The sequence below is a fragment of the Alosa pseudoharengus genome, unplaced genomic scaffold, assembly GCF_046254945.1.
Source record: "Alosa pseudoharengus isolate Yale_2024_CS ecotype anadromous, Long Island Sound unplaced genomic scaffold, YU_APseudo_1.1 YU_APseudo_1.1_scf_12, whole genome shotgun sequence".
Classification (NCBI taxonomy): domain Eukaryota; kingdom Metazoa; phylum Chordata; class Actinopteri; order Clupeiformes; family Clupeidae; genus Alosa; species Alosa pseudoharengus.
This window is the reverse complement of record NW_027468587.1, coordinates 11,205,745-11,233,244: the sequence shown is the minus strand read 5'-3', so window position 1 is coordinate 11,233,244 and position 27,500 is coordinate 11,205,745. Positions and strand designations below refer to the sequence as shown.

The following is a 27,500-nucleotide window of genomic DNA, read 5'->3' as shown; positions in this document are numbered from 1 at the left end:
TGTGTGTGTGTGTGTGTGTGTGTGTGTGTGTGTGTGTGTGTGTGTGTTGCTGTAACTGTAGGTGTCCATGGTGGAGGCCATCCCTGGTCTTATCAACGCCATTCGCATGATCCACAGCATCTCACGCTATTACAACACCTCAGAGAAGATCACCTCGCTATTTGTAAAGGTCAGCTCTGCTTCATTCTGTACACACACACACGCACGCACACACACACACACACACACACACACACACAAACACAGAGACACCCTGCCCCCTCTCTCTCTCCCACACACACACACACACACACACACACACACACACACACACACACACACACACACACTCACACACTCACTCATGCAGAAAATATGTCTACCCACCTATTCTTAAATGTGCGACCTCTGGAAGGCACAAGGTATATAGAACGACTAACAATCAAGTCCCACAACATTTTTCCACACTCACTGTTGCTTGTGCTTGGACACCCATGTGTCTTAATTATGTGTGTCTCCTCTGCTTTCCACAAACCAGGTCACTAACCAGATGATAACTGCGTGTAAGACCTACATTACCAACAATGGCTCAGTGTCCATATGGGACCAGCCACAAGAGCTGGTGACACAGAGAATAAAAGCAGCCATTCATTTAAACCAGGTAATGCCACAGCACATTTGCAACACACAGAGCATCAGTGAGGTAGCAGGGGCCTGTAGAGCATTATTGTGTGTGTGTAAATGTGTGTATGTATGTGTGTGTGTGGGGGGGGGGGGGGCAGTTTACAGTTTGTGCGTGTGTGTTTCTCTATCCATGTCTGAAAGGAGTACGCACCATGTGTATGTATGGAGTGTGGTGTGTGTTCACAGGGGATAGTGTGTCGTGTGTGTGTGTGTGTGTGTGTGTGTGTGTGTGTGTGTGTGTGTGTGTGTGTGTGGTGTGTGTTCACAGGGGACAGTGTGAAATGTGTGTGTGTGTGTGTGTGTGTGTGTTGTATGTGGAGTGTGGTCACAGTGTGTCATGCATGCAGTGTGTGTGTGTGTGTGTGTGTATGGTGTGTGTTCACAGGGGACAGTGTGTCGTGTGTGTGTGTGTGGTGTGTGTTCACAGGGGACAGTGTGTCGTGTGTGTGTGTGTGTGTGTGTGTGTGTGTGTGTGTGTATGTGTGTGTGTGTGTGTGTGTGTGTGTTCACAGGGGACAGTGTGTCGTGTGTGTGTGTGTGTATGGTGTGTGTTCACAGGGGACAGTGTGTCGTGTGTGTGTGTGTGTGTGTGTGTGTGTGTGTGTGTGTGTGTGTGTATGCTGTGTGTTCACAGGGGACAGTGTGTCATGTGTGTGTGTAAGGTGTGTGTGTGTGTGGTGTGTGTTCACAGGGGACAGTGTGTCGTGTGTGTGTGTGTGTGTGTGTGTGTGTGTGTGTGTGTGTGTGTGTGTGTGTGTGTGTTCACAGGGGACAGTGTGTCATGTGTGTGTGTAAGGTGTGTGGAGTGTGGTGTGTGTTCACAGGGGACAGTGTGTCATGTGTGTGTGTGTGTGTAAGGTGTGTGGAGGGTGTTGTGTGTTCACAGGGGACAGTGTGTCGTGTGTGTGTGTGTGTGTATGGTGTGTGGAGTGTGGTGTGTGTTCACAGGGGACAGTGTGTCATGCATGCAGTGTGTGTGCATTTCCCCTCAGGAGTACCAGCGCTTCTTCCACAAAACCAAGCAGGCCCTGGAGAAGAGTCCCTCGGAACGCCAGTTTGACTTCAGTGAGATGTACATCTTCGGCAAGTTCGACACGTTCCAGCGCCGTCTGAATAAGATTCTGAACATGTTCGACATCATCAACACATACTCCGCCCTACAGGACTCCAAGATAGAGGGCCTGGAAACCATGGCAACAAAATTTCAGGTACCCTAGTGGTTTTACTACCCAAATATTTGACCACTCAAGACCCCAGCACTGAGGGAGAAAAGAACCAAAGTGGACATAGCATGGGTTTCCTTAAGAATATGTTGTGGACATTACCAGTCACGTGTGGTTTTGCCACAGACTATTGGCTACTGCAATAAACCTAACTGCATGTTAAGCTAGACACGGAATGTGAGTTTGGACAGAGATTTGCAGACCAAGATGAATTCCTTCTGATGTGAGGCCCTCTAATATTTTTAATTATGACTCAGCTTTCTCTATCTGTTGAAATATGGGTAACATGAATGAAATGTAATCTTCTCACATATCCTCTGTGTTCTCTCTCACATCATTGATTTTTCTATCTATTCTGACTTCTTTTCTTCTACCTTGTTTCCCTCTCTTCTGTGCTCTCCGCCTCCATCACTGTGCTTTATCTCTTTTCTATGTTCTCTTCTCTCTCTCTCTCTTTCTTTCTCTCTCTCTGTTTCTCCTTCTCTGTGTTTCTCCATTTGTTCATCCTCTTGTGCTTGGCTCTGTGAGCAGACGGCAGACATGCAGATGAAATGGGAGGTAAAGTGATGCAAACGTAACGTCTGGTCCTCTGGTCTTCTGTCTGTTTGATCTCCGCCTGGCCTGTTCATCTTATACTCTGCATGAGTCATGTGCGCAGCAGTACAAACTAGACCACCGTCACCACACACACACACACACACACACACACACACACACACTCTCTCACACATGTGCACGCGCGCACACAAACACACACACACACACACACACACACACACACACACACTCTCTCACACATGTGCGCGCGCGCACACACACACACACACACACACACACACACACACTGTCACACATGTGCACACATGCATGCACACACACACACACACACACACACACACACACACACATGTACAAACACCCACACACACCCACACACAGACACACACACTCTTACACACATGCATATACACACCACAGCATTACGTACACCATACACCAGTCTCTGTCACACAATACTTTGACACCTCAAATCCAGCTCTAATACGACTAAACAAACTCATGTGACTCATTATGAAATACAAACTAGTAAAGCTCCCAGCCTCTCACCTATCTTAAAATCCATGTTAGCTACCAGCGTCTCACCTATCTTAAAATCCATGTTAGCTCCCAGCCTCTCACCTAGCTTAAAATCCATGTTAGCTCCCAGCCTCTCACCTAGCTTAAAATCCATGTTAGCTACCAGCCTCTCACCTAGCTTAGAATCCATGTAAGCTCCCAGCCTCTCACCTAGCTTAGAATCCATGTTAGCACCGCCTGCTCTTTCCAGTACTATATCAGCGTCTGCCAGACCCTACTTTTGCTGTGGAGTGGAGTGTTGTTGTTTTATGTGTGTCTGTGTTAACTTGTTTACGTTTATGTGAATTTGTGTGGATCTGTGCATGTTCATTTTGTGAGGTATGTCCTCATAATTTGTGTGTGTGTGTGTGTTTGTACATTGCACATATGTGTTTGCACAAGGGCATCTGAATTGAATTTCTTTTATCGGAAGCTCCTGCATAATTCACCCCTGACTAATCTGACTGATTAAAGATCCTCTCCAGCGATTGATTAACCCCTAGAAACTCATGACCTAAACTGTGTTGTCCCTATCTGGACATAGAGATATGTTAAAAAATGACACAAGTTGTGTTATTTTCAATACATTTGTAGTAAGAACATACACAGTATAACAAGATCAATGTGTTAGAAGAAACAACACAAATTGTGTTGTCCCTGCCTGGACATAGAGATGTGTTAAAAACAACACAAGTTGTTATGTCAAGAAATAAAAACAAAGTTTGGGAAAACACAACAAGTTGTGTTATTTTCAACACATTCGTTTTAAGAGTGCAGGCTGTTTTGATCTGTCATTCTGAAACTTGAAACGAGCGCTACTATGGTGTTTACTGCTTACTTTGCTCTTGATATCTTGTATCTCATATTTATTTTTGTCAGAGTGGGCCTTTAAGGTCTTTGTGGGGGTTGCCAGGTTTGTTAAAGTGGTAAATATTTCATGTCTAGCTGCCTATCCGAGTCTTAGATGGCAGCTCGGATTACTGGTAAGCTCTACTGGCCTGCCTTTGCATAGATACCCCACCACACACACACACAGACATAAGGACATGCACAGAAACACACACACACGCACACATGCACACACACACACACACACAGACACACACACACACACACACACAGACACATTCATATTCAGATGCCCTCACACACACATACCTGCACACTCATGCACGCTTCACAATAAGTGCTTCAGATTCACATCAGGATTCTTGCCATTTTATCGTGTGTGTGTGTGTGTGTGTGTGTGTGTGTGTGTGTGTGTGTCTGTTTCAGGCTATCGTTTTAGCAATGAAGAAGAAACCATACAGCTTTCTGGACCAGAGGAGGACCGACTTTGATCAGGACTATGATGAGTTTTGTAAACACACTAACGAGCTACATGTGAGTCACACTCTTTCACAGCATCAGAAGGTGTGTTTGCCACGGTGATCTTCTTTTCTTTTCATTGTCTCATTTTCTGACCCCCAGAATCAGCTCAGGGCCTTTATGGACACCACCCTAGACAAGATTCAGAACACTGAGCGAGCACTGAGTGTTCTGAAGAAGTTTGAAAGGTAAACACTAAGGCGGGAATTACATTAGCCAACGGCAAGCGGCAGGTTTCCTATTGTTCTCTATGGTTCGGCAGCAGCGCTAGCGTAACGCTAGCGTTGAACAAGCTGAGCGTTGAACTTGGTACAGCTTTCAAAGCACAACGCGAGCGTATTCAATTGTCAGTTAAGGCAAACCGTTTGTGTTACTGTAACCGAGGTCGTAATTTGTCCGCCACTCACAGCCCTCGAACCCGCCACCTCAACACACATCGGCATGGGAGTCGAACGCTCTAACAACTGAGCTAAAAGCCCAGGCTTCCCACTCAGTTCGCCTCCGTTACATTACCATAGGAACAAGATAGAACTTATTATGGTCTGAGCATTGTGTTACGCTTGCCGCTGGCCAATGTGATCCCCGCCTAACACCGACAGGGCTTTGCCACAATTCAGGTGGATTTGTATATAATGCTGCCCAGCTAGTATAGATATACATACTGTATATATAGCTAACTCAACTCCTCATGTGCCCCATGACCTCTCTGTGTTTAGACTGGGGATCCCAGACTTGGGCATCAGTGAGAAGTACCAGAGGCTCCTGCAGAGTTTCGGCCGGGACATTGAGATGGTGTCGCGCATCTACATGCGGCAGAAACTGGACCCTCCGATGGGGCGCGACCTGCCGCCCGTGGCTGGGTGCATCCAGTGGGTGCGTCAGCTGTTCCGCCGTATCCAGAGCCCCATGGAGACGTTCCAGAAGCAGCCGGGGGTCCTTGATGGCCCCGAGGCCAAGCGCATCATCCGCAACTACAACCGCCTGGCTAGAGTGCTGCTGGAGTACGAGCTACTCTACCACAGGGGCTGGATGGACCAGGTGGAGATGTTACACACACACACACACACATACACACACTCTCTCTCTCTCTCTCTTACACACACACATACACACACACACACACACACACACACACAGACCCTCTCTCTCTCTCTCTCTCTCTCACACACACACACAGACACACACACACACACACACACACGCACACACACACACACACACACACACCCAAACACACACACAGACTTATACACATACTCAAGCCAACACAACACATGCACATAGAAGACCAGGTTACCCACATACCCACATGCCCACATACCCACATGCCCACATACCCACATACCCACATGCCCACATGCCCACATGCCCACATGCGTGTGCATAAACACAAAAGCACACAACCACTGTTTTTGATGCATTTAGAGAGAGCTGAACTAATTATGATGATATAATAAAAACATTTAAAAGTGACCCACTCTCTGCTTGACCTCCCACTCCAAACCTGTATACTCCAACTGTTCCACGTGGTCCCATACATTCAAATACGTGCTCACCACTATTGTGCAGGTATAGAAATACGGACACACATACTCCACAGGTAATAAAGACACACACTGAGACATTGTAACACAATTTATCTCCATCGTTTCACTCTAGATCGAGGTGGCTAAAGTGGGGCTGCAGGCGTCTCTGCTGGTGAAGTGCCCAGACACAGGCGAGCTCTACGTGAACTTTGACCCCCAGATCCTGACGCAGATCCGGGAGAAGGACTGCATGACGCGCATGGGCCTGGAGATCCCGCCGTTCGCCGCCGTCCTGCAGCAGAAACAACATGTGCTCAAGAGGCACTACAACCAGCTGCAGGTGGGCCACCCCACCCACCCCAACCCACCCCGACCCAGTTCAGTTCTGTTCAGTGCAGTGCAATTCAATTTATTACATTTTATCATTCAATATACATTATGCTTAAGAAGCACCACAACCAGCTGCAGATGGTGCACCTCACACGCCACTGCCTCTCTTGTGCAATACCGGTCAATGCCAGAACCAGCATTCAATTTAATTTAATTCAATTTAATTTAATTTAATTCAAACTTCATTCAGTATTTACCTGTCGGAAACTGACACAGAGCCCAGAGCCCCCCAGAACAAGCACTAGGTGATGGTGATAAGGAAGCACTCTGTGGAGTTTAGGAACTGTGTGTGTGGGTGTGTGTGTGTGTGTGTGTGTGTGTGTGTGTGTGTGTGTGTGTGTGTGTGAGTGCGTGCATGTGCGTGTGTGTGTCTGTATCATGAACATGTACGTGTGTGTGTGTGTGTGTGTGTGTGTGCGTGTGTGTTTGTGTGTGTGTATGCGTGCGTATGCGTGTATGTCCGTGTGTGTGTCTATCATGAACATGTACGTGTGTGTGTGTGTGTGTGTGTGTGTGTGTGTGTGTGCGTATGCGTGTATGTTGTGCATGTGCGTGTCTATCATGAACATCTACATGTGTGTGTGTGTGTGTGTGCCTCAGCTGGTTCTAACTGAGAACAGGAGAGTGAGGGGGAAGATCCAGAGTGCGTTTGAGCAGCTGCTGTCTCCTCACGTGGCCAGAGTGGATGAGGCCATCCTCCCCGGCCTGACCACTCTCAACTGGACCTCACTGAACATCGACAAATACATCAACCACATCACCGCTGCTCTGGGTAACACATACATACAAAACACACACACACACATACACGCGCACACACACACACACACAACTGGACCTCACTGAACATCGACAAATACATCAACCACATCACCACTGCTCTGGGTAACACACACATACAAACAATAAAACACACACACACACAGACACACACACACACACACACACACATTTACACGTACACGCGGGCACACATAGATACTGTACACACACACACATTTCACACGTACAAGCATACATACTGTACACACACACATTTACATGTACCGGTACACACGTGCACACATACCGTACACATTGTATATTTCTGAATCTAATTAGATAATTAGATACACTATGTCCCCTCCCTCCCTCACTCTCCTTCTCTCTCCCTCCCTCCCTCCATCTCTCTCTCTCTCTCTCTCTCTCTCTCTCTCTCTCTCTCTCTCTCTCCCTCCCCCCTTCTGTCTGGTAGAGGAGCTTGAGCTGCTGCTGGACCGTGTGAATGACCTGGTGGAGTTCAGGATTGACGCCGTGCTGCAGGACATGAGCTGCACCCCGCTGTGTGTCCTGCCTGACGAGGAGCCTTTCACCTGCGATGAGTTCGTCCAGAAGACCAGGGTACGCACACAGACACACATACACACGCACGCACGCACGCACGCACGCACGCAGGTTTCGTTTTCCGGACATTTTGATGATATACCGGTCAAATATCCTATTATCCCTTCTTAATTAGTCAAATTGAGGAAAGGCTCAGGCTAGCTTAAAGAATGACATAATCAGGCTGTATAGAATGCAAAATGTTCATTAGCCTAACTTAAACATGCCTAACAAGATCTAGCCAATATCTTTTCATGGACAGCAAGAGTCCGCTTCGTTCGTTGTTTTAAAAAGGTTACGTTGTTTGTTGCTGCTACCCACGTTATCTCCAGTGGTGACTGTTAACTTACACAGATGCGCACACACAAGAATGAGCGCTCACACCACTACCCCCTAATGCTATGCCTCTTTATTTGATAACAATAAATTAAGAAATGTTTCCTATTTTGGGAAATGTTTAGTTTCTTTTTCTTTCGGCCGCGGTTCAATGATACCGTTTAATTGTGCCAGAAATTATCCGCGGACCAGTAATCGCCTCGTCGAGGAGGCCCTAACCCTGCAGATCATAGACAGAGAATGCATAGGCCTACTGTATGCTTTCTTTGGGTAAAGAACACTTTGCATGTCCAGTGTACACGGAGAATGACAGTGTCTTGGAGCGGCCACACCCCCGCAACTCTACTTCCAATGTCACTGATTCCGACAGATACGCCCGACACTTCTGCTTTTTATCTGGTGGGGGTGGAGTAGACCGGACATCTGAGGCTTCAGACGTTACCAATTTATCATCATCTATAGCGTCTGGCCTCTGAAAAAACTTTTAAGGCTAGTCTGCCTGGGCCTGGCCATGTTTGAACCGCCTCACTCATTTGTTCGTTGTTTAACATGGACGTTTTAAGCGTGCGCTTCCTATTTGAAATGCAGCATAGGCTATGCGTGTTGTTTAATAGCTTACTTTTCAAACAGTAGAGCCTGTTCATTTAAAAACATAGCCAGAGGACGTATAATATAGACTTACATATTAAGGTTTATTCTCAAATTCAGATTGCGTTAGGGGACGGGATTATTAGCCAATTTCAATCGGACAATTTCACCGGAGAGATTTAATTTTGCCGGACATTTCATTTTTTTTCCGGCCAATGTCTGGTAATTACCGGACAACGGAAACCCTGGCACACACACACACACACACACACAGATGAAAGCCCACGTTCTTGTGGATAATGTATTCATTCCTCAGGAGCTGTGTATGAGTGGAGCTCAGACGCTCCACACCAAGAGCGCCCTGGTGGAAGAGGCAGCCAACGAGCTCATCAACATGCTGCTGGAGAGCGAGCAGCAGCAGGAGCCCCCGCAGAAGCTTCCGGAGCCCGAGAGCAGAGCCGAGAGCAAGACCGAGCCGCCCGACAGCAAGGCCGACCCCGCCGACAGCGAAGGTGAGAGCCCAGAGAGTCCAGGGACGCCTGAAGAAGCAATCAGGCTGATTAGCTGACTAGTTATAGAGTCATCTACATCGTCCACACTGCAGCAATTACTTTAATGACACACTGTAACTGAGCGTCCACACTGACCAATAAGGGAAGGCTACGGGATGTGTGATGCGCACGGTGTGTATGGCGCGGTCACTCGATACTGGGGCAGCCGTGGCCTACTGGTTAGCGGTTCGGACTTGTAACCGGAGGGTTGCCGGTTTGAACCCCGACCAGTAGGCACGGCTGAAGTGCCCTTGAGCAAGACACCTAACCCCTCACTGCTCCCCGAGCGCCGCTGTTGTAGCAGGCAGCTCACTGCGCCGGGATTAGTGTGTGCTTCACCTCACTATGTGTTCACTGTGTGCTGAGTGTGTTTCACTAATTCACGGATTGGGATAAATGCAGAGACCAAATTTCCCTCACAGGATCAAATGAGTATATATACTTATACTTATACTTATACTGTACATGTTTCAATTGGTGCCGATTAGCCTACTTCCGCTGGAGCAGCATAGTCCACACAGGAAAGACCAGTTAAGGTATCATTAACATCAACGAGACCGGACACCTGGACATGGCTGGCCCACTGCGTTACTCCCGCGTTCTAACATCTTAAGCTGCAAGCCAGGCTAGACAGCCAATTAAAAAGTGTGACCTGCCAGAATATCAGCTCAATCAGCACAGAGCCGGAGCATTGATTGTTACATCCTCAAAATCGGCTCAAACTGTGAGACAAACGACATTGGACGTGAACTTGGCCTAAAAAAAAAAAAAAAAATTGCACAGTTTCTGCCCAGCAGTCCTGAATGGGGGATTTCAGAGCAGATATGGGAACAGTTATGGGAAACACGTGTGTGTGTGTGTGTGTGTGTGTGTGTGTGTGTGTGTGTCTGTGTGTGTGTGTGTGTGTGTGTGTGTGTGTCCAGGAGAGGACGACGGACGTTCAGAAGGCCGGCTGGTGTCGCGGAACACCACGGTGGCGCCGAGCGCGGGTCCGTCCTCGCCCCTGCAGCAGCGGCGGCGGCGTAAGCGTGCGTTGGCCGAGGTGCTGGAGGAGGAGGCCCAGGAGCTGCTGTCCCACCTCAACCACCGCAACCTGGACGCCCTCCTGCGGCTGACGCGCAACACGCTGGAGACGCTCCGCAAGCGCATCCATGCCTCCTCGCTCATGCACTTCCTGGGTCAGACACAGCACACTTCCTGTTTGGTTTTTCACACACATATTAATAACAGAACACACGTCACATGACCTCTGCTCCACCATGCCCACTTTCTTAATGTGGCTTGACTTACATATAATATATAGTAATATAATTTTATATGGAATCATTTTGTCCCATACAGGACAACAACACAATATGACACTCCATTATGTGCTACATACCTGCGTCACGTGTGTGTGTGTGTGTGTGTGTGTGTGTGTGTGTGTGTGTGTGTGTGCATCCTACTTACCTGTGTGTGTGTGTGTGTGTGTGTGTGTGTGTGTGTGTGTGTGTGTGTGTTTGTGTGTGTGTTTATGCACCCTACTTACCTGTGTGTGTGTGTGTGTGTGTGTGTGTGTGTGTGTGTGTGTGTGTGCATCCTACTTACCTGTGTGTGTGTATGCATTCTGCTTACCTGTGTGTGTGTGTGTGTGTGTGTGTGTGTGTGTGTGTGTGTGTGTGTGTGTGTGTGTATGCATTCTGCTTACCTGTGTGTGTTGTGTGTGTGTGTGTATGCATTCTGCTTACCTGTGTGTGTGTGTGTGTGTGTGTGTGTATGTATGTATGCATTCTGCTTACCCGTGTGTGTGTGTGTGTGTGTGTGTGTGTGTGTGTGTGTGTGCAGCAGCAGCAGCAGACAGTGAGTCTGGTAGGCAGCGCAGCAGTGCTCAGCAGCCCATCTTCCGCGCGAGTGTGACTCTGAGCATCCCCAACATCAGCATGGTGCCCGCACAGGACGACGTCCAGCAGGCCCTCAACCGCGCCGTGGACAGCGTCGTCAGCGTCAGCAAGGGCGTCGGACAGTGGAGCAAGGAGAGGATATCCAAGGTGTGTGTGTGTGTGTGTATGTGTGTGTGTGTGTGTGTGTATGTGTATGTGTGTGTGTGTGTGTGTATGTGTGTGTAAATAGATTCAGTTTTATTTCATTTATATAGCAAGGTTAATAAGATGATTTAGGGCCTGAAGTCCCCAGAGCATGCATGCTTCAACACGAGTGTCTGGATGGAATTGGAAAATAAGCAAATTTTGTGTGTGTGTGTGTGTGTGTGTGTGTGTGTGTGTGTGTGTGTTTTGTGTGCACAGAAGAAAATGAGTGAGCGACGCATGGCAGCTCTGAGGCAGGAGAGCCACGAGAGCGAATCAGACGATGCGGACACGACCCACCACAGCATGGCCGGTATACACACTCCTTTTACCTCGTCCTACCTAATCCGCCTTTCTCCCTGTCACAAATGTGTTAGTCTGAACTAGAACAAAGGATAGGAAAAATTAATAATGTTCATATTCACGTTCAACATAAATAATGTTTCTATTAGTAGTACTGTATTATTAGAAATGTATCTGTCTTCAATACTTTGCTGTGGAACATTGTTATTTTCTATCAAACTCTATCTGAGACAATGCTGTCAATCATGTAGTTGCAGTTCTTGCCCTTGTCCAGCAGAGGGCCCTAGCTGCACACACATGTTTCTGAAACTTCACTAAAGAGTAAAGTGAAGCCACTTATCAATGACAACACTTTCTACGTGCATAATTATAAACACACACACACACACTTTTGTAAAGATTGAAGACACACATACACACTTGCACAAACACACACACACACACGCATGCGCTCCTCATAATTAATAAGTGTTGATGTAGTCCATGCTATGTGATTAACATCCATAAATGAGGGGTGCTAGACTACTTAGCTGCTCAGAAGCACAGATGAAAGTGTATGTGCACAACAGAACAGTGTGCAGACGTCAGGACATCTTAGCATCATTAGCGTGAGGACATTTTAGCATCATTAGCGTGAGGACATCTTAGCATCATTAGCGTGAGGACATCTTAGCATCATTAGCGTGAGCACATCTTAACATTATTAGCGTGAGCACATCTTAGCATTATTAGCGTGAGGACATCTTAGCATCATTAGCGTGAGCACATCTTAACAGCGTAGCGTCTTTACTGTATGGATATGAATCACATAACAGACTACATCAAATGTGAATGTGTGTTTGCACTCTTTCATTGATGGTTGCCCAGGCAATGCCTGGCTTTGGTTGCCCAGGTGATAGACTACATCAACTGTGCATGTATGTCTGCACCGGGTCGTACTGCCATGGAACTATAGCAAACTCAGTGCAAGCAGAAAAGAACAAATCCATGCCAGACCTGGGCCACGTCTGTGCCAGACCCAGCTGCTCTGTGCCCAGCTGACTGTGCCTGTGTGTCCAGTAGATGGCAGCACCTCGGACATCTCGGCCTCGGTTGCCCAGGCGATGCCCATCCAGGCGCGTAACTACCACAAGAGCATCTCGGAGAACAAGGAGATCGTCAAGCTGGTGTCTGTGCTCAGCACCTCAATCAACTCCACCAAGAAGGTCAGTGGGTTAGGCCTCACGTCAGGAGGCACAGCTCTCTCTCTCTCTCTCTCTCTCTCTCTCTCTCTCTCCCTCTGTCTATCTCTCTCTCTCTCTCTCTCTGGCCTGCTGTCTCGGCGATGGCTGACAGGCTGTCTGGGGCTACATACTCTGTGACATTATAGAATACACTCACATGGGCTGCAGCTCTCAGAAGAGTATAAGACAAAGTATCTAGAATCAATCATGAGAGTTTTTCAATAACATGTTGCAAAGTTGTTAGAGACTAAGTAGTTATATAAGTATAACAGAACTATGATGGTACACCGTATAATTATATTAATTACAGGCAGTTTTATTTGGATTAGAATGTATGATTAGATTAGATATTGCCATGTGCTCAGGAGAATGACAGCCACTAATTCATTGCACAGTAAATGTGTAACGTACATTACAATTTTTTTTGTTTGTTTTAAGAACAGAAAAATACGCATGGAAGCACAACATAGGTTAAAAGCATGTGCACAGCTATGGGCTTTGTTTGTTCTACAAACATGTTATCTAATAGACACCTATATTTCTAGACATGAGGTTAATAGGCTAATATTACATCATTGTTTACAATATATACAAAGTTTGTATATATTGTAATGTAATTTCAAAGGATATTATGCACTGGTGAGATAATTCTGCTACTCTTAAAGACTGCTGTGTTTATGTTTATGATGTCTGCTAAGTTTTACAAGACATGTCATGAGCAAAATTAACAGTGAATGTCTCAAACTTGCACACTTAGTTTAAGTATATAGTGCAGATATTGGGACAATACTAACCATCGAAAAGTGGTAAGTGTTCAGTGAGTGCACACTAGCAGTGTACTGATGGAAGTATGTGGTTTGAGACAAAGCCAATGTCATGGCCAAGGATTTTCTGTTTTGGATACCTTTGACCAATCACGGCCCAGGCTAGGTCAATTCAGGCATCAGTCTCAAAGGGTCTTTAGGGGGAAAGAACCAATCCTGAGCACCTGGAGGTGGGACAATTCTTAATCAAGACACAAACAAGCTAGCTTACAGTACGTGTTAGCTGCAGCAGCCTATAGCAGGTGAACATGGTGTGGAGAGGGGGTGGGCCCTGATAGATCCCAATTCCAGAAATGAGAAAGAAGGTATGAAGTCACATTTAAACCCGTTTCAATGAGGGCTTAATTAAAGGGCATGAGGGCATTTTTCAGTGTAGTTTAGAGGAGCAAAGAAGTGATTTAGGGGTGGTATAAACTGGAGACTGTATTTAATGAGCATGTTTTGATTCTATATCCACTCCACATTATTTGTTTTCGCGTGTGTGTGTGTGTGCGTGTGTGTGCGCGTGTGTGGGTGGGTGGGTGGGCGGGTGGGTTGGTGTGAATCACCACAGTGATAAACAGCCCTGACTGTAAGCCAGTCACTGAAACTACACAGACGTGTCATTTCCCAGACTGGAACACTAAGGAGAGATTGCAGTCATCTACCAAAAAGAACAATAATGGATTCAGATTCAATTCTGCAGACGGTGAATTACCAGTAACACAGTGGCCTTCAATTACTTGTCCAGTATGTGTAAACTGTGGCCTTACTTTGGAGGTTTTATTTATTTTTCAGTATTTGTTTCTAAGAATATGATGGAGAAGTGCCCTGTTGCCTGTGTCTACTAAGTTTTGGACTTTTGCTCTTTGGAAAGTCACTGCAAGCAACACATCCAGCACCCCATCTGGTCCCCAGCAGAGGATCAAGGGATGGGAATGTCTAGGACCATCGTTGTTACAGTAATGAGCTCCGGGCCCCCAGACACACTCAGGAGTGCCACCACTGCACTTTCTCTGGCCAGTCCAGACCAGACCGGTCACTGCGTCCCTAGGAGTCTGATGACTCAGCAGACACTGGCTGGACTGTGGGGCAGTACCACCTCCTAAAGGTTTCCTTGACAACTCTCTCTGAGACTTCATTATATTCTTCTCCCTAGCAGTCGGATCGGGTTTTACATGGTAAACCACTCTTGCAGTATATACCTGCAGTCATAATGCTGTTGAGTCCCCGGTCCTCCTAGTTTTAGGAGTCATAAGAGGAAGCGTTCATAGCGACGTCGCTTTTTGATCCTTCGATGTCGGCTCTTCCTATAATTGTGAAGCAGAATTCACCAAGCGTTGGATTGTTCACCCACTAATATGGAACGTGAGCTGGGATTAGACCGTCATGAGACAGGTTAGTTTTACCCTACTGATGATGTGTTGTTGCAATGGTAATCCTGCTCAGTACGAGAGGAACCGCAGGAAAAAAAGCGGACTCACTTTTGTAAAAGTTCTCCAGAGCACTCAAGGAGACTCCTCTCAAGGAGAAAATGTCACTATATTCAGAGCTGAGCATCTAACAAACAAAGCTGGAAGGTAAAATCAACTTCACATGAGACATTGATTCATAAGGCTCATGAGGAAGAGGACAGTCAGACCATCTGGTCATCTGATTGGATATCCGTCTTGCTGCCCAGCTAAGGCCACAGATAAGCCACAACAGTTTGGGGATTCATAAACTCATCCCTTTGGTCTGGCAGACCACACTTAACTCATCCATCATGATTCCTCTGAGACGAATGGACACGGCTCTCTATCTGCTCACTTGGTTCAGCTTTGTGCAAATAATTATGGGGCGGTGGTAGTGTAGTGGTTAAGGAGCTGGGCTAGCATGCAGTAGCCTGAAAGTTGTCGGTTCAATTCCCGGCTTCCACCAATGTGCCCTTGAGCAAGGCACTTAACCCCAAGTTGCTCCGGGGACAATGTGATCCCTTGTAATATAGCTGACATGTAAGTCACTTTGGTCAAGAAGTGTCTGCTAAATGTAATGGTAACGCTTTAGAATAACATGTGCTTATTAGGTATTAACAGTGCATAATAAGCAGTTAACAATTCATTACTAACAGTTAGTTAACTGTTGTTATCCTTTAATAACATTAACTAACTGTTAACATGCAGCTTGTAAGTGTTAATAAGCAGCCTTTTAGGTTACTTACAAGCATATTTGTTAACAGTTGTAAGTGTTAACAAGCAGCTTGTTAATGCTTGTTAATGGTGTATAAGACAAAGAGGTGGATAACTAATAGGCTTATAAGACCTTTCTTACCTATTTGTAGTAAATTTTGCAGCCCCCCAATCTAAAGCGAGGACCATGTAGCCTATAGTTCCACAAGCCCAACCTTCTATCTCTCTATACTATATCTCTCTATCTAGCTTGGTTTAGCTGTGAGAAATGCACCTTCAAAATTGTTGCTGTGAGCAGGAATCGAACCCCGGTCTCCTGCATCAAAGAGTGCATCACTACTTATTGAGGTAGGGGATTTCACGTGGCGGCCAATCTACAACCAAGCCTGTTTAGGGTCAAAACCAAAACACTAACAAATCACAAATCACTAAACAAAAACATCACCAACAGAACAGATTTCAAGAGCATTTCACTGGGGTTATCAAGCAGGCACCTTCCTTCATAGGTGTTTCATTGGCCCATGACACCTCCAGAAGGCTCAACAGTGGTGCCTGGCGTCCCAGACTCACCCCCCTCCACACTCATGATGGGTCCTCAACCAATAAATACCAACAATGAACCAAACCAGACCAGACAACACGAAATCACCAACAGAGCAGCCTCTGTGTGCAACAAATAGGTTTCACCAGTAGTACATATTATGTTTTCCTTGTGTTCATTGGACCTGAGTGAAATGCTCTTGAGTACACTGACACCTAGAGATGCTTACGTTTTAAAACAGCATTATGCCACAATTCTGATTTTAATATCATCTTCAAATTCATTTTTAAGTAGTTAGCTCACTAGTTTAAGCCCGAAAACTCTTACTTACTGTATTGCTTTTCATTGAATCTCATGAGATGAGGTGAATGCTCTTAAGTGCTCTGACAGTTTAACCAAAGTCCTTTTAGGCAAGTCCCTCCACTCGGCGGCCATATACCAACGTTTTATGGGCACTCATCGGGCACAGTCTTTGGGTCGAACTGCGCGTGCGCAAGGCTTCACGACACCAATCTTGCTCCAGCGGCGAGATCACAACACATGATTGGCACGATGTCTTCACAACACACCATATGATTGGCTCAATGTATTCACATCACACCACATGATTGGCTCAATGTATTCACATGTCGACGTTTTGCCGAGGAAGGGGTGGGATATGTAAAGACAACGGCCATATTGGCGTGACAAACTAGCCCCATGCATTTCAATGGAGTATTTTTTGAGTGCTGTGTCTCCACATTAGAAAGTCTCTGGTTTAACCTACTTCCTCAGCTAAACTAATGATCTCTTGTTCAATCGGGACACTATTTTCTCCTTCCATGTCTGTTCAGGTCACACAGTTTGGGTCTCTGGGGTTTGTTGTGTCCACAGGAGGTGTTGAATGCGCTGGAGCGTTTTGGCCGCTACCACCACATCTGGAGGAGAGACCGGGGGGAGACCATTCGCAAGTTCAGCCAGGGAACACCGCTGCTGTCTGAGTTTGAGTCGCAGATCCTCTACTACAGGGATCTGGAGCAGGAGATCAATGCTGAGCCCGAGTTCATCACTGTCGGGGCTCTTGCTCTCTACACAGGTACGCTCTCACCTTCACACAGGTACGCTCTCACCTCCACACAGGTATTCTCTCACCTCCACACAGGTATTCTCTCACCTCCACACAGGTACGCTCTCACCCTCCACACAGGTACGCTCTCACCTCCACACAGGTATTCTCTCACCTCCACACAGGTATGCTCTCACCTCCACACAGGTTACGCACTCACCTCCACACAGGTACTCTCTCACCTCCACACAGATTACGCACTCACCTCCAGGTTACGCACTCACCTCCACGTTACGCACTCACCTCCACACAGGTTACGCACTCACCTCCACACAGGTACTCTCTCACCTTCACACAGGTACTCTCTCACCTCCACACAGGTACACTCTCACCTCCACACAGGTTACGTACTCACCTCCACACAGGTACGCAGTTAACAGGGCTTTTGCACAGTTGAGTAGTTAATCGCCATTGGGGCCATTACACAGGTACAGTACAAAGGTATGCTCCCGCCCTCTACATAGGTGAGCAGTTAGAGATCACCGTTGAGACTCTCGCAGGTCTACCATAGGGTACGCCACACTAACTCATACTAGGACAGACTCAATAATGGAGCATGACTGCCTTATTTTGGAAGGGTTAATCATTTGTTTTTGTGTTGAATCTTTGGCTGGGACATCATGTTGTGTATTCTGTTCCACCAAACTGAAGACCCAGAAGCTTTTTCTCTGGTGGCTCCGTTTTGGCTGGCTGTTGCTCTGAGCCTGTTTTAGACCTCCTGTCACAGTCTGTCAGATGTCTGGAGGATGAAAAGATGGGGTAGGAGGGATTTTAATCAGAAGACTAACAGCTCTCCTCTCTTCTCATCACCAGTGTCCTCATTAGCACACATGCTGCAAGATTTCTAAATGAAATGTCCCACTTGGGCCGCAGTAGGTGTGAAATGGAAAACCGGTGGGGGGCATGGAGTGTTACTGCATCCATAATTATGACCGCCGCGCAGCGAAGCGTAGGGTTTAGGAGGACCATTTTTTTTTGTATGTTGATCTCAAGGGGCCATGTCAAACCATTTCATAACCACTCATTTCATGTATAGCGCCACCTAGTTAAACACAAAAAAGTAAAAATGAGGTGTTGTAATTGAAGGTATCTGTGACCTAACATAGTCAAAACTGCACGAAATTGGAAGTGTAGGATCATTATGACACCCTCTGTATGCACGCCACATTCTGTGGAATTCCGTTCATGGGGGCCCACACCATGTTATACTATACACCAACTGGCCTGTAGGTGGCCGGAGACAGTTTTCTCTGAATATCTCGAGAACCGTAGGGCCTAGGAGGTCCACCTTTTTTATGTATGTTGGTCTTAAGGGGGCATGTCAACCCATCCCATTACCACTTATTTCATGTATAGCGCCACCTAGTTAAAATTTAAAAAGCAAAAAATTAGGTGTTTTCATCACAATATCTCTGGCTGACAAGGTCAAAACTGCACGAAATTAAAAGTGTAGGATCATTATGACACCCTCCGAATGCATGCCAAGTTTTGTGTACTTTCGTTCATGGGGGCCCTTACAATAAAATAATTTATGTGTACATTTAGTGACGTACACCAACAAGGATTCCCGGGACACTGAAAGACCGGGGTACACAAAACTTGGTGGGCATGTACCCCCACATGGATAGCATGGAACCGTCATTTTTCGTTTTGATCTGTAGCCCCCCCGCTGGACTGGACCCCCCGAAAGGAGGGTAGGGCAGACACAGTTCTCTGTGAATATCTTGAGAACTGTAGGGCCTAGGATGACCATTTTTTTCCGTATGTTTGCCTCCAGGGGTCATGTTAACCCATTTCATGTGCACACATGTGCACAAACTGATACACACACACACACACACACACACACATACATTCACAGTAATCATACGTATGACACATACTCACACAGTAGACATATGTACGCTTGCATGCACAGGCACATACGCAGGCACACACACAAGCACGCACACACACACACACACACCCACACACACACACACACTCACACACACACACACACATAACATAAACATAACACAAACAATCAAGAATTTCTCAGAATTATGAACAGGCAAGATGGAGGTGGGGTTGTATAAAATTAATTTTACATGTGAAATCTATGAACTAATCATGTTTTGGTACTTGTTGTCTAGCAGATACCAGTGAGAATTGAGTGTGGATAATGCAATTTAGTGAGACAGTTAGAATCATATAGGCCTTTCAGCGTGATTTCTTTTTGTGGAAAAAATGTGCTGGACTGGGCGGCGGTCATATTTTGTTGGATCTTGACTCTGTTTCGCGTGTGTCCCCAGCTGACCTGAAGATGGCACTCACGGCCGAGACCAAGAGCTGGATGGTGGACTACGGACACCACTGCAACCGCAAGTACCGGACGGAGATGGAGCAGATCTTCACTTTCGTGGAGGAGGCTGGGAAGAAGCTCAACCGGCAGATCAAGGACCTGGACGACATTCGCATTGCCATGGCGTCACTGAAGGAGATGAGGGAACATCAGATCTCCATTGATTTCCAAGTCGGGCCCATCGAGGCAAGACGCTCCACGCACTGTCCTCTGTCCTTCTCCCGGATGATGCGCAGGCGTTCTAGTGCATAGTACATTGTACATAGTCTAGTACAGTATGTTAAGACTAATGCATGAATACAAAATCACAAAGCAATAAACACAATCATTTGTTGTTATAATCCTCCAAAACAGCCTTTATCCAAATATGATCATATATGAAACTTCTGTTTGAAAGTTATATTAGTGTTTCCCAAAGCCAAATAGTTCCAGCCTAGACTCTTGAAACCAGTCACACAGTATCTGCATTTGTGGCTTGACCAAACCCCCCTGTCCTCTTATATGGTGCTTTCCCAGCCTCTGCCCCCTCTGATAGGATTCCTATGCAATGCTCTACAAGTGTGAGCTGCTTTAAGAGCCAAGCACAAATGGGCAAAGTTGCCTAATTGTTGCCCCAATGTCCAAATAGTTCCCAGATCATTTCAGCCTTGCTGTTGTCATACCAGTGACAGTGTCTAGCTTCGTATTTGACGAACTTCTCTTTTCCAACTCCTCCCCCTCTATCAACTCCTCCCCTTGACCCCTGACCTCTGTCCTCTGCCGTCTCGACCCCTGTGGTAGGAGTCATACGCCATGCTGCACAAGTACGACCTGCTGGTGGCCAAGGAGGAGGTGGAGAAAGTGGACACGCTGCGCTACAGCTGGGAGAAGCTGATGGCCCGCGGCACCGAGGTCCAGAACCAGCTCGGGGCGCTGCAGCCCAACTTCAGGGGCGAGCTCATCAGCAACGTGCGCACCTTCGTCCAGGACTGCGCCCACTTCTACCAGGACTATGACAAGGTGACCACAGCTCTGGAACAGGCAGTTGCATGTTTTTCCCCTGAAAGGCGCAGTGCTTAATTCTTAGTAGAATTTATTTGTCACATTCAGCCAATTAATTTAATTCTCAGATGGTTCAATTTGTACATTAAAAAAAGAGGAAAAAAAACAACGGTGGCTCTTTATAAATGTGAATCAGACATAGGGGCTCGGACTGAGCCATAAACTATTCCAGCACATTATTTCAGAAACATGGAGAGGAGAGGTACAATTTAATTGGCTGTTGAGCTCAAATATCAGAATCACTGACTGTGCCTTTAGGTTGGGTCCTGTGTAAGGCAGGGGTTCTCAGTTTGTTTGGTTCCAAGGAGAAGAAATTTTTCAGAGGACCCCCTCATAACCGTAACAATTAGGCATGTATTCTCTGAAACTGTGCAAGTATTCTCTGAAACTGTGGCCAGGTCCATTATCCTGTGTTTTCTGGCAGGTGTGTAACTTGGTCTTTTGTCAATTTGGGATTTTACATAGCTTGCCAACGTAGACTGACTCAATCATTTCTACACACTCATCAGCTAGCTAGTTGACAACGTAGACTGACTCAATCATTTCTACACACTCATCAGCTAGCTAGTTGCCAACGTAGACTGACTCAATCATTTCTACACACTCATCAGCTAGCTAGTTGACAACGTAGACTGACTCAATCATTTCTACACACTCATCAGCTAGCTAGTTGACAACGTAGACTGACTCAATCATTTCTACACACTCATCAGCTAGCTAGTTGCCAACGTAGACTGACTCAATCATTTCTACACACTCATCAGCTAGCTAGTTGACAATGTAGACTGACTCAATCATTTCTACACACTCATCAGCTAGCTAGTTGACAACGTAGACTGACTCAATCATTTCTACACACTCATCAGCTAGCTAGTTGACCAATAAGCAGCAGTAAGGGTGGTTCTTCATGACCTGAGTGAAGTTTAATGTTAAATATCAATGTTGGTGGGAACACATAGACACAATTTGCTTGTTTTATGGGTGAAAACAGGCGTCATCGGTCGATATTATTTTTTAAAATGATAAACCTCAACTTTTATCATTTAAAGCTAATTATTTTGCGGACCCCTTGACTATGGGTTGCAGACCTCACTTTAAGAACCACTGGTGTAAGGTCTACAAGCACTGTATGCACAAATCATAATCAATCTTCGATCCTAATCAATATAAGTGCTTTTAAAAGTATGTATTTCATCTCTATGTATTTCAAAAGTTGTAACTACGCTGTACTACATTGTTACACAACTATAAGTGTGGGCCTTAATGAAAATGCAGCTGTCTCTGCTCTGCCTGACTAAGGAGGTTTCTCCCCTGCTGTTCACAGGATGGGCCTATGGTAGTTGGACTAGCTCCTCAAGATGCAAGTGATCGGCTCATCATGTTCCAGGTATTATGGGATCTGATATAAATGGGATTATATGATATACGAATACAATCCAATCCACATGGCTGTTGTCTCACTGGTTAAAATATGTATGTATTCCAGGGTCTTACAGAAATATAGACATCATACTTGCCCTGGCATTTCATTTTTTTCTTTCACATTTTCATTTTGTTTTTGTTGCTTTTTCTCCCAGAACCGCTTTGATAACCTCTACCGGAAGTACATCACCTATACGGGAGGAGAGGAGCTCTTTGGGCTTCCTGTTACCCAGCATCCTCAGCTGCTGGAGATCAGGAAGCAGCTGACCCTCCTTCAGAAGCTCTATGGACTCTACAACAATGTCATCGACACAGTGAACAGCTACTATGACATCCTGTGGGCAGACATCCACATCGAGAGGATCAACAACGAGCTGCTGGACTTTCAGTCTCGGTGAATAAATGGCAGAGGAAGAGCAATCATTTAAGTTGTATTTACAGTACTACTGTGTGTGTGTATGTGCGTGTGTGTGTATGTGTGTGTGTGTGTGTGTGTGTGTGTGTGTGTGTGTTTGTGTGTGTGTGTGTGTGTGTGTGTGTTTGTGTGTGTGTGTGTGTGTTTGTGTGTGTGTGTGTGTGTGAGAGAGAGAGAGAGAGAGAAAGATAGAGAGAGAAGAGATGCACACTTATTGCATACAATATGCACTGAAATTAAGTCTGCAAAGCCCCCTCAAGGTCCCTTAAAGCCCCCTTAAAGACATAGTTCTGCTATTTCAATGAAACAAAAGCACAACAACTGAACCACTTTGGTCCTCCACAGCTGCCGCAAGCTTCCCCGAGCCCTGAAGGAGTGGCAGGCCTTCCTGGACCTGAAGAAGACCATTGACGAATTCAGCGAGTGCTGCCCTCTACTGGAGCTGATGACCAATAAGGCCATGATGCCTCGCCACTGGCGCCGCATCACCGAGCTGACAGGCCACGGCTTCGAGGTGGAGGCCGACACCTTCAAGCTCCGCAACATCATGGAGGCGCCACTCCTCAAGTATAAGGAGGAGATTGAGGTACGGCCACAGACAGAGGGTCCTGTCTGAAAGCTCTGTTAAAAACGGCAACGCTAAAATATTCAGCAGATATGTCAGGATGGGCACAGAGTGTTCCTTAAGAGCTTCACCCACGAAATATCTGGAGCCGCTGTGGTTTCCTGGGGGTCGCTAAGTGTAACATGGGAAATCTTCACGATTAAATATTTAAACATAAATATTTGATGAACAACTTGATGAACACTTTGGGGATGTCAAGTGTGTTGGATGGCGCCTGTGGTCTTGGTGGTGCTGCTCCTTCTGTTTTGGTCAGATACCTTGCCTGCGGTAACCTTCCTGATGTTTGTTTTGTGTTGTGTTGTGTTGTGTTTGTATTTATGGTGTGTTTGCGTTGTATTTGTGTTGTGTTGTTGTGTCTGTGTTTGTGTTTGTGTTGTATGGTGTTTCATGTTTATGTTTGTGTTGTGTTGTGTTGTGTTGTGTTGTGTTGTGTTGTGTTGTGTTGTGTTGTGTTGTGTCTGTGCCTGTGTCTGTGCTGTGTCTGTATCTGTGTTTGTTGTGTCTGTGTGGTTCCTCAATGCTGTTGTCTGTCGATGGGCCTCCTCCTCCCAGGACATTTGCATCAGTGCAGTGAAGGAGCGCGATATTGAACAGAAGCTGAAGCAGGTGATTGCCGAGTGGGACAACAAGACGTTCACCTTCGCCAACTTTAAGACCCGCGGAGAACTGCTGCTGCGGGGAGACAGCACCTCGGAGATCATCACCAACATGGAGGACAGCCTCATGGTGCTTGGGTCGCTCATGAGCAACAGGTACGTCTCAAACACACCAAAACACACCAGAACACACACACACACACACACTAACAATAATAAAAAACTGTCAAACTGTCAAAGTAACAACTGCCAAAGAGCAGTCTCTATAGTTGCCTCAACCTGTGCCAGGATATTTTGACAATGTTTGATAGATTGCCAAAATGCAAATGAACAGTCCCATGTGAGAAATGAACAGAATGCTTGAGAGTTTGACTACACTGCAAATACAATCTTTTTCCCCCTCCATTTCCCAGAAAGCAAATGGATGATTTGTTCTCCAGTCAATGTTGTTCTCCTTCCATGTTAACACTGCATATCTCCCACTGTTGATTTTCACACACACACACACACACACACACACACACACACACACACACACACACACACACACACAGGTACAACACCCCCTTCAAAGGCCAGATTCAGAAGTGGGTGCAGAACCTCTCCAACACCACCGACATCATAGAGAACTGGATGACTGTGCAGAACCTCTGGATATATTTGGAGGCTGTGTTTGTGGGCGGCGACATTGCTAAGCAGCTGCCAAAAGTAAGTGTTACTAGACACATACAGTGTAGCATCGATTGTGCTATGAAGTCCATTTAAGATGGAGTTAAAAAAATGGAAAAAAAAAACAGATAAACCCCACCAAAACCATAGCCTCGTTGGCAGGGGTAATTAAAACAGATAAACCCCACCAAAACCATAGCCTCGTTGGCAGGGGTAATTAATAGGAATGAGCTGCTGTGTGCAGGAGGCCAAGCGTTTCTCCAACATCGATAAGTCGTGGGTGAAGATCATGACGCGAGCCCATGAGATGCCCAACGTGGTGCAGTCCTGTGTGGGGGACGAGACCATGGGGCAGCTGCTGCCTCACCTGCTGGAACAGCTGGAGATCTGCCAGAAGTCCCTCACCGGGTCAGTCACACACACACACAAAACACACACATTCGTGTGTGTACATGCACACACTCACACACACACATGCACACACACACACACACACACACACACACACATCACACACGGCTCCTCACGAATCACACACACACTGCTCTCCACGGGGTCTGTCACCTTCACGACATACACACACACACACACACACACACACACACACACACAAACGGCTCTAATCATTAATCACATAAAGTGACATAACACAGTTTCTCATGGGGTCAGTCCTACACTCTCACAATAGAGATTCCTCACACATAAACTCTCATAGCACACACAGTTCATCACCAGAAAATGTGCACACTCTCACAAGAGATAAGCTTCCTCTCTGAGTCAGTTTAGTTATTTAGAGGGGCAGCCATGGCCTACTGGTTAGCACTTCTGACATGTAACCGGAGGGTGGCCGGTTCGAGCCCCGACCAGTGGGCCATGGCGAAGTGCCCTTGAGCAAGGCACCTAACCCCTCACTGCTCCCCGAGCGCCGCTGTTGATGCAGGCAGCTCACTGTGCCGGGATTAGTGTGTGCTTCACCTCACTGTGTGTTCACTGTGTGCTGTGTGTGTTTCACTAATTCACGGATTGGGTTAAATGCAGAGACCAAATTTCCCTCACGGGATCAAAAGAGTATATATACTATGTACTCATTGGGTATCTGTGCAAAAGCTCTTAAAGATAATCTGAAAAGAATTAATATACAATATGAGTTTGGCCAGTTTCATCTTCATACACCCCCTTGAGCGTAGTGTGTGTGTGTGTGTGTGTGTGTAGCTATCTGGAGAAGAAGCGTCTGCTGTTCCCGCGCTTCTTCTTTGTTTCTGACCCCGCCCTGCTGGAGATCCTGGGCCAGGCGTCCGACTCCCACACCATCCAGGCCCACCTGCTCAACATCTTCGACAACATCAAGTCTGTGCGCTTCCATGACAAGGTGCGTAGTGTCCTGCCTCCCCTGGCCAATTCTCACCTCACTGTCTCTCCATGTCAGCAGTCATGTCTCTCCTGACTGTGTTTGATTTGAATGGTTCACACATGTGAACTCTTCTTCAGGTGAAACAAACACTTACAATTTAAAAAATCCTAAACTCTAAATCCTAAATTCCCCTTAGTCATCATCGACATGCATGTTGATGTAAAGGAAGGTTAACTTCAGTTGTTTTGTTACCTTGCCTTAAACTAACAGTACAACTGTTTGACTTTATTTGAGGTTTGTTTTTAAAGGTTTTTGTTTTGAAATTATGTTCAATTCATTTCAATGGTATATGGACACACAAAAACTGACTGATGAATGCTCTCTCTGATTGGGGTGTTTCCTCGCTGACTGATGAATACTCTCTCTGATTGGTCTATTTCCTCACTGACTGATGAATGCTCTGATTGGTCTATTTCCTCTCTGAATGATGAATACTCTCTCTGATTGGTCTATTTCCTCTCTGACTGATGCATGCTCTCTCTGATTGGTTTGTGTCCCCAGATGTATGACCGGATCCTGGCCATCTCATCCAGAGAGGGGGAGACGGTGGAGCTGGACCGGCCTGTGACGGCCGAGGGAAACGTGGAGGTGTGGCTCAACGCTCTGCTGAAGGAGTCGCATCGCTCACTACACCTGGTCATCCACCAGGCGGCTCTAGCCATCCAGGAGAGCGGATTCCAGCTCATCGACTTCCTGGACTCATACCCGGCACAGGTACCTTTCGACTGCAGCCATGCCCCGCAAACGTTCCGTCCAGGAGGCATGATTTCAAGGTGAGCAGTGGTGTCTCATATATTGGAGTCGGTCAGTCAGTACTGTGTGGTCTCCATGTTAGGTTGGTCTGCTGGGGATCCAGATGATTTGGACCAGGGATGCAGAGGAGGCCCTGACCAACGCACGCTACGACCGCAAGATCATGCCGAAGACCAATCAATCCTTCCTGGAGCTGCTCAACACCCTGATCGACATGACCACCAGAGACCTGGGGCCAGTTGAGCGCACCAAGTATGAGACCCTCATCACCATCCACGTGCACCAGAGGGACATCTTTGATGACCTGGTGAGTGGAGAGAGAGAGGAACGGTTGTATGAATCCCAGAGGTGGACCCGCTGGTAAAAATAATGAAGTGCACAGGCAGAGGGAGCACATGGCAGGGACTTGTACTTTCTGAAGCCAGGATGTCCACCTGGATTGACTTGAAGGGAAGACAGGGCTCTAATTTAAGTAAAGTCAGGCAATGAGCATAGAGCTTGTGCATGAACTAAAGCTATCACATGGTGTATTGGAACTGACCCCTCAATGTATTGTGGATGTTTCTCATGGTGTTGGATTAGGATATAGATGTTGCTATCCACTAGCGCTAATATTCAGTGGACATCCACTAGCTCTAATATTCAGTGGACATCCACTAGCAATAATATTCAGTGGACATCCATTAGCACTAATATTCAGTGGACATCCACTAGCTCTAATATTCAGTGGACATCCACTAGCGATAATATTCAGTGGCCATCCACTAGCTCTAATATTCAGTGGATCTGTCGTGATAGGACATGTTTTTGGAAACTGACTCTGATCTGCAAATGGCTTGAGAGTTTGAACTTCATTTGTTTTTTAGCAGTTGTGAAAGATCTGCTCTTAGCTTTT

At 46.4% G+C, this 27,500-nt stretch overlaps 1 protein-coding gene across 1 annotated transcript in view; it reads left to right on the top strand.

Annotated features, from left to right (window-relative positions):
- The window catches only part of dnah5 (dynein, axonemal, heavy chain 5), a 120,713-nt gene that overhangs the window by 13,612 nt on the left and 79,601 nt on the right, over window positions 1-27,500 (top strand). Inside the window, exons 9-35 of the mRNA XM_076279408.1 lie at window positions 62-169; window positions 518-640; window positions 1,656-1,871; window positions 2,418-2,444; window positions 4,278-4,385; window positions 4,473-4,558; window positions 5,087-5,408; window positions 6,030-6,236; window positions 6,887-7,058; window positions 7,521-7,666; window positions 8,889-9,084; window positions 10,050-10,301; window positions 10,951-11,150; window positions 11,406-11,499; window positions 12,552-12,694; window positions 17,098-17,299; window positions 19,624-19,859; window positions 20,454-20,672; window positions 22,039-22,101; window positions 22,292-22,530; window positions 22,897-23,137; window positions 23,729-23,928; window positions 24,327-24,480; window positions 24,686-24,849; window positions 25,654-25,810; window positions 26,354-26,566; window positions 26,688-26,912. Of these exons, the coding sequence (XP_076135523.1) occupies window positions 62-169; window positions 518-640; window positions 1,656-1,871; window positions 2,418-2,444; window positions 4,278-4,385; window positions 4,473-4,558; window positions 5,087-5,408; window positions 6,030-6,236; window positions 6,887-7,058; window positions 7,521-7,666; window positions 8,889-9,084; window positions 10,050-10,301; window positions 10,951-11,150; window positions 11,406-11,499; window positions 12,552-12,694; window positions 17,098-17,299; window positions 19,624-19,859; window positions 20,454-20,672; window positions 22,039-22,101; window positions 22,292-22,530; window positions 22,897-23,137; window positions 23,729-23,928; window positions 24,327-24,480; window positions 24,686-24,849; window positions 25,654-25,810; window positions 26,354-26,566; window positions 26,688-26,912 (4,713 nt within the window). The remainder of the gene's footprint in view (window positions 1-61; window positions 170-517; window positions 641-1,655; window positions 1,872-2,417; window positions 2,445-4,277; window positions 4,386-4,472; window positions 4,559-5,086; window positions 5,409-6,029; window positions 6,237-6,886; window positions 7,059-7,520; window positions 7,667-8,888; window positions 9,085-10,049; window positions 10,302-10,950; window positions 11,151-11,405; window positions 11,500-12,551; window positions 12,695-17,097; window positions 17,300-19,623; window positions 19,860-20,453; window positions 20,673-22,038; window positions 22,102-22,291; window positions 22,531-22,896; window positions 23,138-23,728; window positions 23,929-24,326; window positions 24,481-24,685; window positions 24,850-25,653; window positions 25,811-26,353; window positions 26,567-26,687; window positions 26,913-27,500) is intronic.